This window comes from Lupinus angustifolius, chromosome LG02 (genome assembly GCF_001865875.1).
Source record: "Lupinus angustifolius cultivar Tanjil chromosome LG02, LupAngTanjil_v1.0, whole genome shotgun sequence".
NCBI lineage: Eukaryota > Viridiplantae > Streptophyta > Magnoliopsida > Fabales > Fabaceae > Lupinus > Lupinus angustifolius.
This window is the reverse complement of record NC_032010.1, coordinates 21,134,625-21,149,950: the sequence shown is the minus strand read 5'-3', so window position 1 is coordinate 21,149,950 and position 15,326 is coordinate 21,134,625. Positions and strand designations below refer to the sequence as shown.

At 36.5% G+C, this 15,326-nt stretch overlaps 3 protein-coding genes across 3 annotated transcripts in view; 2 read left to right on the top strand and 1 right to left on the bottom strand.

The window, feature by feature from the left end:
- The window catches only part of LOC109328226 (probable L-ascorbate peroxidase 6, chloroplastic), a 15,779-nt gene extending 5,300 nt beyond the window's left edge, over positions 1-10,479 (top strand). The window contains exons 2-6 of the mRNA XM_019561590.1: positions 5-84; positions 181-355; positions 508-615; positions 6,620-6,634; positions 10,261-10,479. Of these exons, the coding sequence (XP_019417135.1) occupies positions 5-84; positions 181-355; positions 508-615; positions 6,620-6,634; positions 10,261-10,479 (597 nt within the window). The remainder of the gene's footprint in view (positions 1-4; positions 85-180; positions 356-507; positions 616-6,619; positions 6,635-10,260) is intronic.
- LOC109339026 (probable protein phosphatase 2C 25) lies at positions 3,882-6,117 on the bottom strand. The gene is made up of 4 exons (XM_019576394.1): positions 5,564-6,117; positions 4,610-4,948; positions 4,325-4,504; positions 3,882-4,237 (listed from the first exon to the last, which is right to left on the bottom strand). The coding sequence occupies exons 1-4, from the start codon at positions 6,017-6,019 to the stop codon at positions 4,076-4,078; spliced, it is 1,137 nt and encodes a 378-aa protein (XP_019431939.1). The 5' UTR covers positions 6,020-6,117; the 3' UTR covers positions 3,882-4,075.
- LOC109328216 lies at positions 10,638-12,086 on the top strand. Its single transcript, XM_019561578.1, has one exon. The coding sequence runs from the start codon at positions 10,638-10,640 to the stop codon at positions 12,084-12,086; it is 1,449 nt and encodes a 482-aa protein (XP_019417123.1).

Below are 15,326 nucleotides of genomic sequence, written 5' to 3'. Positions count from 1 at the left end.
CTAGAAAGTCGTTGAGAAGGCGAAGAAGAAGCTGAGAGGTTTCATCGCTGAGAAGGGCTGTGCTCCTCTGATCCTCCGTCTAGCGTATGCTTCTATGCTCCCTCTTCGATTGATGTTATTTATCTAATTTTTTATTTTATTTTTATTCTGATTTATATAATATTATATTATTTAATGTAGATGGCACTCGGCTGGAACCTATGACGTGAAAACGAAGACCGGTGGTCCATTCGGGACTATTAAGCATGCAGCTGAACTTGCTCACGGTGCTAACAACGGTCTTGATATCGTTGTTAGGCTTTTGGAGCCAATCAAGGAGCAGTTCCCTATCTTGAGCTACGCTGATTTCGACCAAGTCAGAATTTATTGTCCATTTCTTTTTTTTCCTTTTCATTTTACCACTGCGTTATTAGAGATTGTTAATTTGTTAGATATAAGATGTGGAAAATTTTGGTTAGGTTATTTTGGTGGTGTTGTGTTTAAATGTTAAATTTTATGGTAACGCAGTTGGGTGGAGTCGTTGCTGTTGAGATCACTGGTGGACCTGAAGTTCCTTTCCATCTTGGAAGAGAGGTATATTTGCAAGTTTTTATCTCGTGTGATTGTTGTGGCTTTGTGTCTCTTTTAATTTAGCATCATTGTTTCGTGTAGACTCGGCGCAACGAGTAAGGTTGTAGTTAGAAATGGGGTGAGGCTCTAGGTGTGAGAGCCTTGTGCATTGCGTGATGGTCGCGCTTTTTGTTCAGCTGACTTTATAATTTCTATTTTTTACCACATGTATAACATGATTTGTGGTGTGATGTTGAGTGGTTAGAAAACCAGTAAATTACTAAACTACATTTGCAATATAATATAATGATGCCGTTTATGTTTTTTTGACTATGTTTTGTGATTATGGCTACACAAATAAGGGTAGTTTTTTCTAGCCAGATTTGATGAGAGACTTTGAACATGATCAATTTCATTGACTATGTAGATTATGAACAAAGTGTTACTAGTGTGGGGTGTCTACAATTAACATTTTACAGATATGTATGTGACTAGCCAGATTGTGATATATTTCTATTTTTGTAGCTAATGTGATCTTTTCTTCATAATAAATTGGATCTTTTAGAGTGTATGTAGGAGTATGGAATATCCAATATATTTGTATGAGTATTAATAAAATATCAATTTTACTCCATGTTTATCTAATTTTTTAAGATAATATATGTACGTGTGTGTGCTAAAATACTCCTTCCTATTTATATGACTTTCTTATTTATTTATCTTGCTTTCTTTTTATGATAGAAAGAATTATGATAGAAAGAAATGTGAAAGGAAATAATATTTTGTAAATTGAGAATCAATTTTAGCTTGTAAATATTTAATTTATCTTGCTTTCTTTTTATCGTTATTTTATGGAATATAATGATTGCTAGAGAGGATGAGGAGAGGAATATGTGAATAACTGAATAAATAATTAGCCACGGTTAAAATGTGGTTAAATTAATGGTAAACATTAGCCACGGTTGTAGTCACATTAGCCACGGTTGAAACTGTGGTTAAAGAAATGTTACCACACTTGGTGAATACGTGGCCATATCATAAACAGACCGTGGCAAAATTTTTGCAACGCCAGTAATTGCTAGGGTAGAGGAAACCGTGGCTGCTGTATTTTGCCACGGTTTTGTGGTACAATAGCGACAGTTTTAACCGTGGCTAATCGGATAATTTTTTGTAGTGTATAATGTAATAAAAAATTCTGCTCTATTCTACTTCTTGAAAAAAATCTGCTCTAGAATCACCTTGGGGAGTAAGCCGTACATTTGCATCCAATCATGTTCCTCGAGATCATTCATCATCACTTGCACTAGTTTAAAACTAGATTTCAATTTAATGTTAGGAACATGTATTTCAATTTAATCCCTCAAGATCATTCATAGCATATATTATTGGCATGTTTCAAATGGTATGTGGTACATGCACTGCATATTACTAAAAATGTTGTTTGGTAATTGGATCTTTAGGTTTGGTTACATGCATGTTCTCACTTTCTTATCGAATCTTGTACATTTATGTGGGGATCGTATTATATATAAGACCATTTGGTGTGTACATTTGAGAAACATGTTGTGCCTTCCTCGAAGGAACGCCAAGTGATAACGTGTCATGAGTGTAGTTTAGTCTCAATGCCTCGAACCCTCCTGAGACATATTTAATATCCTAACTCAGTTTCAAGTCAAGTATAATTGCATAAACAAATATCAAATTTGTCAATTATCACTTCATTATTATATTATATCCCCATCTTAATGTGTACAAAGTGCATTATTTTTTATGTAGAAACAATAATCAAACAAGACCAAAATAATATCCAAATCCAATCATTATCTAGTTGTCATAAAAGTATTAATTTTGATTTAGTAATCGTGAATGTATGGTGCGTGATAGGTATGTACATTTAAATGTTAGTTATTATAACAATTATTTAGTGTAGTCTTTTTTTGGTGCTAAATATTTTAGAAGTAACAAAAAATATTCTTATAAATCTGCCGGTCTTCGGATGAGTTTTCCTTAATTAAAACGGAGAAATAAATTAATCGGTAGGTGCATCATTAAGGTAACTTGAATATCACCTCATCGTTAAAATATAGGTATGTAATCAAATTCTAAAAACAAGTTAAATATACCTAACTTTTTTTTTAATAAACAAAATGTCAATATGTTAGTATTTATATTATGTAAGACTCAAAAATTTATCACATTATCATTTTATTCAGTAAACTCTTCATCCATCTTAAGTACCATATGACTTCGGTTACATAATGTTCCTTTGTTGACTCTATTGATCTAGAACGAACAATGAGCTACTTGTTTATGAATGATTCATTTATTCTGTGCGGGAATAGTTGCTAGAGACAAATTTGGCAATGGATATGATTCTTTCTTGGTCCTAATTTATTCAACTCAGTGGTCGGCAGAGAGACCTAGTCAGTGCTCCTAATTACCATGAAACTTGGTCAATTTCTACCCATAGTGCTACCAGACATATAGATATTAATATATTACTTTATAAAATAAAATTAAAATGAGGTGCTACGTTGGCAGATTTTGATTCAACCAGAATAGGGAAACATGAAAAATATTGGGGAAAGACGATCTTAGTTCATGATGTTATTTTATAGTCAACAATCTAACATATACATATTTATAGTATAAGAATTTTTTATAATATCAATATATCTTTTACCATTTATATTATAATTATTATTCAATCTTAACTAAAAATAATATATATACTAACATCATTTCCATTTTGAAAAGAAGTGAACAGCAAGTCATTTCCATTTCTTAGGTATCACTTTTCTAATGATTAGACCCCTAATTGTGAAAATAATTTGTTTGTTTGTTAACCCAAAAAAATCAAACGTTATGCTTTATCTATAAGCTTAAGGGGGTGAAGAATTTGGATAACCGTTATGTTTAAAGAGACACAAACACAAATTTTATCATGTGAAGATCAATCATGAATGATTATTCAATCATCAATTATACATCAATGACAATAGCAAGCATTTTTTCTCTCATTTCGTATATAAATAAATTATTGATATGCTTCATAATATTTTTACTTTTGCCTATAGTTTTTTTTGTTGTAAAAGATCAGGACTCAAAGTCTATCATTGATATAATCCAATAGTGATAGGAAATCGAAATTTCACCATGACCCAACATGAGACAAAGTAGTCTTTCTCTATGTAATATAACTCTCCCATGTATTCAACATGAGAAAATTCAAATCCAAATCCAAATCTACATTTAAATATTCAAAATGGAAATAGTTAAATTCATAAGAATTTGATACCTTCAATATATAAAAATGAATGAATTACCATAATAATAATGTATGAAGTAATTTAATCCTTCTTAACTCAATATCATTCTAAGAAATAAGTTACCTAAGTCATTTTGTTAATACCCTCTACTCAGCTATCTATTCAAAAAATTGAAGTAAAGTCATCCATCAGATATATACAGAAAAGAATTAGCTACTCTATCATCAGGCAACACCTTCTCTTCTACTGAAGGAATTCTAAATATATTGCTCCAACTTGATTACCATAACACTTGTATCATCCATGGAGCCGCGCGAAACTGACAAATCTACAAGCTTTTTACAAGCCAGCAATGGTTGTGGTTTATTGTTCCCGGCGAAAAAAGAACGAGCGATATCTACTGCTTCCTGATTACTAACCTGAAACAGAATGAGAAAGAATTAGCAACAATGTTCTGCAATACTAAGGGAGTTGTAAAAGTGAAATTAATTGCTTAGGTTTTATACCTTATCCCATAATCCATCTGAAGCTAAGATTAACAAGTCATGTTCAGGTTCAATTCTGAGAACTTTGGTCTCAGGTTCTGCTGTCACCCATTGTTTCATGTGGCGATCTCCGATTCCTCTAGACACAGCAAGAGATCCCTGGATCCTCCAAACACCACGGCATAAATCAACATAGCCACCCTGGAGAGCAAATTTCAACACATTAGAACCGACAAAGCCTAACTCAAACATGAGTTTCAGTAACCAAACACAAAAGGCAAACCACTATCATGCTCATATGCTTACCAGAGTCTCAATTCTTTCCTTTTCATCTTCCCTTGAAGGTCGATGATCAGATGTTAGGGCCTCTGCAACACCGCTTCGGCTTATGACAGCACGACAATCACCAGCGTTGGACACCACAAGGTTACCATTTCTAATCAGTGCTGTCACACAGCATGAACCACCAGTGAGATCCTCTTTTAAGAAATCAGAATCAGTGTTGAGGTAACCACGCTTCACCGCCTCCTCGATATCTTCTTGATCACTACTAATCACTTCATCTAAGACATTCTTTTCTAAGTTCTTCGCAGCAAAATCTGCAGCTTTGGCACCTCCATGTCCATCAAATACACCGAAAAAAGCCTGCAGTTATCATAAAACAGACTTACATGTTAGATTTGATTGCCCTATAATGATCTCATCCATTTAGCTCATTAAACATGAAAATCAAGAGTATATTCTGCAAATCTCAACTAACATTACATTCATTATGATCTTTCCCTAATTTCTTTGTCTCAACTATCTATACATAACACAGGTAAATAATTAATTCATGCAGCTAGATATTGTCCCACACATTAATTACTTAGCCAACTTCATAACATTATAACAAATACTCAAACATTGAATTAAAGGGTTTATTTATCTCTTCATGAATCAAATTGAAGACTTTCCTAGCAGCTAACTTTTTTCAGCAAAAAAGTTGCTTTGAAACTTAATAAATCTCAGAACTTTCCAGATGCAACTATAAATTCACAAATTTGAAACAAAAAAATCAATAAATACTGCATACCACAACTTCAAAAGGCAAATTCATAAATATCCAAAGCTATTCAACAATTTAATACTACCCATATCAAAATCAGAAAGAAAGTTTCAAACTTTCGACAACCCCATGTCCCAAAATCATAACCTGATCAATCACTCAACAAATTAAAGTCCAAAATAAAACATAAATTAAAAAATTAAAAACATTACCATTTTGGATTCACCACGTAGATTATCAGCAGCAGAATAACGATCCTCCATATACTCCCTCCTTCCTCTCTTACAATAAACAGAAAACCCATCTCCTTCAGCCTCTACCACATCCCTAGCCACCGCAGACGGCGTCGCCGGAACCCCAAATGTGAGAGAAGAAACCGGTATATCAAGCCTGGCCGGCCTCTTCCTCTTCAAAACAGCTCCGTTCGGAGACGTAGAGGATATAACCGGAGGCTTAGAAAGACGAAGCCGAAAAGGAGAAGAAGGCGAAGAAGTAGAATTAGAAGGAGAAGAACAACACGACGCCGTTCCAGAAGAAGAAGGTTTGAGATGAGAAAGAGAAAGGGTATGTGAATCTGGAGAAGAAGATAAAATAGAAGGCTTTGTACAAAAAAGAGAAGAAGAAGGTGAGAACACCGGAGAACTTGAAACCGCGACGGAGCACGACATGTTTGATAAACGTTGGTGGTGGTGTTCGAAATTCTAACGTTGGAACTAGTCTTGTTCTTTTTTTAATTATGCTTTGTTATTGTGAAGAGATAAAGATATTTGAGGTTTAGTTTAAATAGAGAATTATGAAAGTCAGTGTGGGCCCATCTTTATTTACGTCATTACGTGTTAATAGCGAAGCATTGCTATCACACTCAATTTTTTTAAAACGTTCTTTGACCATGCAATTGTATTTGGCACACTCTTCTTCCCTTGTTTGTGCTACTACTTTGTATGAACTCGCTAATTTGACCCTTTCCTTACTTCACATTCTTTGCATTTTCTTTGCCATTAGGGAAAGAGTGTAAATTGCTCAAGGCTTGGTGTTAAAAGGTTATTCTAAAACTTGGTTTTCTTTTATATCACTACTAACTTTTAATTTAGAGGAAATTTGGTCAAAGGAAGAGAAAATCTAAATTTTACTCAATTTTATCAATAAATCCAAATTATTCTAAGAGCAGTTTGCAAAATAGTAGGACTTATAGTGCATAGAATTAGGTTGATATTCATCTTAAACTTAACGCGTTATTGTGATCATGAATCAAATGAGTTCAATTTAAGTTAAAAATTGAATTAGTTAGATAAATGAGTCAAACTAGAGCTAAATCTTTAAATTGATATATATATATGCACACTAGAAAATCTCTAAATTTATACATATTTAATATATAATACATATATATAAACATAATATATACATAATTTAAAAACTAAATTATAATTATTATATAAATAGAGTTTTCATATTAATAGATGAATATAATACATATGGTAAGTTTTAAATAGAAATCGATTTAAAAATAGAAAAAAATGTATACATCAAGAGCGTGTGAGTTTTATACAGTATTATTGTATCATTCATCATTCATGTTTTATCATTCTTGTTCTTCAAAAAAGTAATTCAAATTAATGATAAATAATGTATTAATTGTGTATAAATTTTTACACTCACAATACATATATATTATTCTTCATCATTTAATTAGAGGACGATACAAATTTGAGCCTAATAACAAGGTCAAAGACATTTAATTGAGCCGATCTTAAAGTAAAAATATATTTTTCATTCAACTTGACTCAAACCAATCCTCAACTAGTTAAGTCGATTCAAGCTTGATTTTACTAATTTTTACTCATTTTAAGTATTATATTACCTTTATAGTGATCGTAATATAATCATGATATTCAAAATTAACAAATCTAAAATAAAATTATTAATCGGTTAAAACTTTGAGAAGAAATGTGGTGAATGAATTTCATTGATGTTAATAGAATTTGATTTAATTGAATATATAAATTTTATATTGAGAATTTTTGATGGAAATAAGTTATGTCTAGTTAAAATGACTTATTACTTAACTTATAAGAGATCATACATGTTAGAATTTTTTTCATGAACATACTAGACTATAGCTTCTTACAAAGCATGTTTAGTATAACATACCATACTTATCTAAAAGTCATATTAAATTTAATGAATTGATCTATTTAATTACATTTTATACTAATATTTATATTATAATATAACTAAAATTGTTATATGTGAATTTTGAATATTAACAAATTGCATTATATTACATATATAATTGGTAAATAAGTAATTAATATTATCTTAGACTTAATCAGTATAGTTAAAATGGGAAAAAACTAAAAAAAAAGATCATAATATATATGTATGTTAATATAAAGATTTATACATGTATTATTTATCATCAATTTGTATTATTTTTTGAAGAGTCGACTATGATTAAATGTATAAAATTCATACATTGTCACTATATATATATTTTTCTCATTAAAGAATAAGGTAATGCATATATGTTTTTCTCATTAAAAAAATAAAACAATAAATAATGAAATAATTGTCTTTAGAGGTTGTGGAGTGTATATTAATAAATGTAAATAATATGTCTATTTATATTAAATTATTATTATTTTCAGATTTTGCCATTACCATTTATATCCTTTTAATAATTAAGTCACACATTATCACTCAACTCATTATTCATCCTATTAATTAGGGAAGGTATAATGGCAAACATATTATTCAATGTTTTGCTGGTTTTTTAAAGAGGGATACATTCTGTTTATACCAAATTAATGTATTAGCACATATTTAACTATCATTAATTGATATAACTATAGTTGTAAAATAGAGTTATTTAAGGTTAATTAACACCTACTAATTCTTTGCTGTAGGTTATTTTAAAGAGATTATACGAAGAGAAAAAATGTATGATTTGAAAGTGTATAAATCTTATACATTGTCATCCTATCACTTACCATTTATTTTAATCATTATTAAATTTTAAAAAAAATAATACAAAAAAATAATATATAATGTTCTAACTATGTAGGAAACTTTACACATACCTATATTATACTAAGTGATTATTAAATAAATAATAAACTAAAGAGTATGAGAATGTAACTTGGGGTAAGAGTCAGGGAAGTAATGGCTGGAAAAAGTTGTAAAACAGATAAATTTGTTGGCCATGACTGCACTCTGCAGTCTACTAATAATGTGAATAAATAGGGTTTTAAATTTGTCATTTAGGAATGATTTTAAAAATTCCTAATGAATAAGTTTTGGGAATATATTTAGTATTCATCTCAATTATTATCAATCCTGTACGTATCGTTCAATATTTATATGTATTATTTTATTCAATAATTAATAATTATTATATATGAATAATAAATAATGTATCAAATTACAAAAAAATCTATATTATTAAGATATACACTATTTTTTCATTTGAACTGATCTTATAATACGCATAAAATATTATTAACCTACGAGCATATATTTATTGTTTTGCGAATTTCTGCATTAAGAATCATATTGAAAAACCTAATAGAGTAAACTAAAATAATATACTAACAAGATGGTGGTCGTGTAAAACTTCACTGGATTCCCATAGTTGATGTATAATTCTTGGAAGCGATATTTGTTAGAAAATACAGTTATTAACTCTGAAATCGATTAGTTCATTAACAAAAAAGGTGAGGAAAAAATATATTTCATAGTACAAAAAAAACTAAAATAAAATGAATTAGAACAAATATAAAAAAGAGTTAACAAAATAAAATAAAGTGATCTATACATGTCGAGCATTGACTTAACTTTTATTTTATTAAAATACTATAATATTTATATATTATAAGTATAAAAATTTGTGTATGACCAATATATCACATATTATTTATTTATATTATTATTTTTTAAAAGAATTAATAATTATTGAATATGAATAGTAAATGATGTTGTAAAACTATAAAAAAAAATAGTTATATTATTTGTATATGGATTTTTTCTTTTATTGAGCTTTGTTTCATTGATAGAGTGGGCCCAGCCGGTGAGCAAGTTCAGAGAAGTTACCGTTGGGAATGAACAGAGGAAGAGTGAGCACAGAGATTCTTTATTACTTTAGTTTGTCTTCCTGACCGTTGTTCTCTCTTACCCGCTCAACTCCACAATTCTAACGTTAACCACATTAATAACAGCATAAAAGTAGTCACTCTTAAACAGAAATTGATTTTATCAAACTGTATCTTTCACCAATGAAAATATGGTATATTGATAATAAAATTTATTTCGGTCGATATCAGATGAGATTGAGAGAATAACGTTCCAACTTTTGGCTCACATAATTCTATATATTTTAACTATTTTTTGTCTTACTCATTGTTATGGATTATTATACGGCTTTCACTGTGATATATATGAGGAGAAATGGAATTAGTATTCCAGAAAATTATAGGATTTAATATGTATATATTGATGTTTTTTATATGTCAGCAAATTATTCACTATTAATTTGTTAATCATTGTTAATACTATAATAAAAAGTTTTTAAAACTGTTAGTGCATAAATTTTAAACTCATAATTATTTGTCAGAGGTGGGCAAATATTACCACATACCTAGAGAATTCTCTAGCACTGCATTTGCAAGCTTGAAATTTTTCTAATCCCTCTACTCTTTAAGCATTACTCACTCTATTGCTCCATCTCCTCATATTCTCATATTCCCATACACTTCTCACCCAAGTTCATATACTGACTTGATCGTCGGAGAACCTTTTCAGGTACCTCCACTGGCGGGTCCAACTCTTCTACATCATCCTGCTACATTGACGTTCTTCCTCCTCTCCATCCTCTGCAACCGATCAACTACCGTTCCGTACCTTTGTGTTCTAGGAAAGAACATTGGCGCCGTCTGTGGGAACTCACACCATGGTGACTACTAGAAACCGAGCTCTATCTACCAGCCAAGTTGACCCTGCCCCCACCAAGACAACCATCCCATCAAGCCAGCCGAAGTCATCATACCACACCAGAACAACAACCAACCACCCAACACCTCCTCCAGATGCTGGGAACACTAAGAGCGGCTCATCCAGCAACAAGCCGACATAATACAAGAACTTCGCCAATCTAAGATAAACCATGGGGATCGCTCGGAGCGCCCTATTCACGAAAGTAACCGTGAAGAGTCAGCGAGCGAATCTCACCTACTATCCCAACCAATCCCGCACCACTCCTGCGGTGCTAGACATCCCTTTACACCTACCATGATGGCCTACCCATTACCCTCACACTTCACCCGCCCCGCAAATATGGACCAGTACGATGGTACGGCGAACCCCCAAGATCACCTTGACGCTTTCGAGGCTTCCATGTTATTTCACGGGGCGACCGACCCAATCATGTGCAGAGCCTTCCCCCTGACTCTTAAAAAGGCGGCTCTCCAATGGTTCACTCATTTGGCTCCAAACAGGATCAACACATGGGAAACTCTAGCTTTAGCCTTCAACACAAGATTCACGGCAAGCAAAGAGCAACCAAGGTCGTCGTACATGCTGTCTGGCATTCGCCAAGGACCTAATGAATCCATCTGGGCGTATCTAGATCAGTTTAATACCGATGCCATGAAGGTACGTACTTTGAGCCCTGAGGTCGCAGTGCACGTCCTCGTTATGGGAATTCAAGAAGGTCTCTTCCGCACAGAGTTAGCCAAGTACACCGATCTTACAATGGAAGACCTCCGCTCCAAGGCCCAACAATTCATCAATTTAGAAGAAACCCATCATATTCACACCCACACCGAGCCCCAAATACATCACCCATCACGGGAAGCCAAACGACCAAGACTCCACGACCACCCCGACGACCTACCCTCACTACCTAAAAAGGCCAAATACTCCACATATACCCCTCTGAACGCCAGCCGCTCAAGGATTCTACAGGAGGTCATCTCCACCCACCTCGTCCAACTTCCCTGCCCACGCCCTACCAAGCCATGCCCACAAGACCGATCCAAATACCGTGGCTATCATAGTATGTTTGGCCACCTGACCAATGATTGCACACAACTCTGTGACACCATCGAGGATCTCATCCAGACCGGTCATTTACAGTGGTTCATCATGGGCTTGGAACAACGTCGGCGATCGCCACAACATCGTCGACCCGAGTCTTCGAAAAGGTGGTCCCCTCCTCAATTTCAGCAACGGTGCCCTACCCCACGACCTCAAGCGGATAGGCACCGTGCAGACAACCGAAGGCCAAGGAGCCCAGTTGATATTAACACTATTTCAGGAGGCTTTTTCGCTGGAGGCACCTCTAGGGCCGCCCAGAAGAAGTATGTGCGGGAGGTAATGCATGTCGCCGCCAGGAGCTCCCAGCAGAGACAGAGCTACAAATCAGCGCCCCCTATTACATTCGACGACCGTGATTATGAAGGTGTCGTCCGAGGGCACGATGATCCCCATGTTATCACTGCCAAGCTCAATAACAAGAAGGTTAGTCGCATATTCATTGATCAGGGTAGCTCATCTGACATTATCTTCCAGGATTTGTTTGAGAAGATGGAACTCCATGACCGCGACCTCCTGCCATATGATGGGCAATTGGTCGAATTTTCCGGTCAAGGAATCACCCCCAGGGGGTACGTGGAGATTTGGCTAACGATCGACGACCACCCTTTGAGTAGGACGGTCCAGACAAATTTCTTGGTAGTCTAGTGCGATTCAGCGTACAACGCCATTATTGGCCGACCAACTTTGAACAAGCTTGAAGCAATCGTCTTTACGCCCCATCTATGCATGAAGTTCCTCTCAATCAGCCTCCAAGTCTGCACAATGAAAGGGGATCAGCACTCAGCTCGCAGTTGCTACCAGATGAGCCTCCGCCCCCACTTCAGCAAACAACACGTACCCCCCTCCAAAAGACCTCGGGGCGTGCATATGGTAGAACTGGATGTCCGAGCGGACGAATGGGACTTTCGACCACAGCTAGAGGGGGAAAAACAACTTTACAGTTGAGCCAATCCCCGGGACAGGTGGTCTATCTTAGCAGCACCCTTCGGCCTGGTCAAAGGTTGAAGCTGGAGGCATCTTTGAAAGCGAACCAGGACCTCTTCGCCTGGTCAGCAGCATACATGCCTGGTATAGATCATTCCTTTGTCTTCCACCAGCTAACAACAAAACAAGGTGCTAAGCCGGTGGCACAGAGAAGGCGAAAAATGGGAACTGACAGGACCAAAGAGGTAGCCTTGAAGGTTGCCGAGTTGCTAGAGGCGGGTTTCATCCGCGAGATCACCTACACCACTTGGTTGACGAATGTTGTGTTAGTAAAGTAGCCTTCTGGGAAGTGGCGGATGTGCGTGGATTATACGGATCTCAATAAGGTATGCCCTAAAGACCCTTATCCTTTTGCCAATATTGACCATTTGGTGGATAACTCTTCAGGCTACCAGTAAATATCCTTCATGGACGCTTATTCCGGGTACAATCAGATTCCGATGAACCCTCCCGACCAGGAGAAAACAACATTCATCATTGATCAGGCCGCCTACTGCTACACCGTCATGCCTTTTGGGTTGAAAAATGCTGGGGCGACTTACTAGAGAATGATGAGCAAGGTGTTTGCCGGGCAGATTGGAGAACACATGAAAGTTTACATGGATGATAGGATCGCCAAAAGCCTCCCCGGCGAAGATCATATATCCATTCTGGAAAATATTTTTCAACAACTCCTCAAGTACAACATGAGGCTCAATCTAGAAAAATGTACCTTCGGATGGAAGCTGGCAAGTTCCTCGGTTTTCTTCTGACTAGTCGAGGGATTGAGGCGAACCCATCCAAGTGCCAGGAAATCATCGACATGAGGAGCCCCCGCACAGTTAAAGAAATTCAACAGTTGAATGGGCGACTAGCTACGTTGTCCAGGTTTCTCCCGTCCGCCGCCAAACACTAACTTCCCTTATTCCAGTTGTTGAAGAAGAGCAAGAGGTGTGAATGGTCTGACAATTGCGAAGCGGCGTTCAACATTTTCAAACAATATTTGGCCGCCCCCTATTCTCTCCAAGCCAGTGCCTAATGAGGTTCTATATGTGTATCTGGTCGTGTCCGATGAAGCGGTCGCAACCATGTCGATCCGAGAAACGGAAGAATGACAAAATCCCGTCTATTTTACAAGCAAAGCCCTGCAAGGCCCATAATTGAGGTATCAGAAGCTGGAAAAGGTGGCTTATGCATTGTTGATAGTCCCGCGGAGGTTGCACCAATACTTCCAATCTCATGCAACTGTTGTCAGAACCAATCAACCAATCAAGCAAATATTACATAAACCAGAGTTGGCTGGGCGGATGATCACATGGTCAATAGAACTCTCACAATTTGACATCCGTTTCGAACCTCGCACGACCATCAAGAGCCAGGTCCTGTCTTTTTTCTTAGCCGAGCTGACCGCACCAGAGGGCGATCGAGAGTAAGTGTGGACTATCTTTGTCGACGGGTCTTCTAATCCAAGGGGCAGCGGAGCTGGAATTCTGTTGGAGGATGGACAAGGAGTAACCATCAAGCATTCCCTCACCTTCACATTTCCAACCTCCAATAACCAGGCAGAATATGAGGCTTGCATCGCCGGGTTACAACTAGCAAAAGAGGTGGGCGCCCATAAGGTATTGATTTGCAGTGATTCCCAATTAGCTGTTTCCCAAATTACAGGTGCATACTAGACCAATGATACCCTCCTTGAGAAATATCTGCTCAAAGTAAAAGAACTCATGGCCAACTTCGATGAAGCAACCATTCAACATGTGCCCCGTGAAAGCAATGCCCGTGCATATATCTTGTTCAAACTCGCTAGTACCAAATGCCTCAGAAACAATCGGTCCGTTGTCCAGGGTGCAGTCTACCACCCAAGTGTCATGGCAGTGGAACAAGTGGAGATCCCAGACAACTGGACGGACCCATTCATCCGAAACATCCTCTATGGTAACCTTCCCTTTGATTTAAAAGAGAAGCAACGATTCCTCAAATGTTGCTCCTAGTACACTCTAGTCCGGGGGACACTATATCGGCGGGGATTCACCGCCCTCTTGCTTAATTGTCTTGGTTCAGAGCGGGCAGATTATGTCCTTAGAGAAATCCATGAAGGAAGTTGTGGGCATCACTTGGGCGCCGCTTCACTCGCCAAGAAGGTGTTACGTGTTGGATACTATTGGCCCACAATGGAAAAGGACGCCGTAGACCTTACTCGAAAATGCACTCGTTGCTAACTTTTCGCTGACTTCCACAAAGCCCCGCCAGGGGAATTAACCACAACACAAGCGCCTTGGCCTTTCTGCAAATGGGGTATGGACATCTTGGGACCTTTCCCTCAAGCAACGGGGCAATTGAAATTTTTGATAGTTGCCATAGATTATTTCACCAAAAGGATAGAGGCAGAAGCATTGGCCACCATCACCTCAGCGAATATCCAAAAATTCACTTGGCGAAACATAATCACTCGTTTCGATATCCCATCCGCCATAATAACTGATAACAACACTCAGTTTGTTGATCGAATGTTCCAAGAATTGTTGTCGGGCCTCCGCATTAAACAGCATTTCACTTCAGTGGAGCATCCACAAACTAATGGGCAGGCCGAGGCAGCAAACAAGGTCATCTTAAAAGATATAAAGAAGAGACTGGACGAATCGAAAGGAAATTGGCCAGACCAACTCCATCACGTACTATTGGCATATCAGACCACTCCCCATTCTACGACCTCTGAGTCACCATTCAACTTAACATACGGCGCAGAGGCCATGATCCCGGTCGAGATAGGAGAACCTACCTGGCGAACACTTCAGTTCAACGAGGGTGGCAATCAATCTCTCCTAAGAAACAACCTTGACGAAGTGGAAGAGATCCGGGAAAGGGCTCGTTTGAGGGAAGAAATCATTAAAAAGAAAACCGCGGCGAAGTTTAACTGAC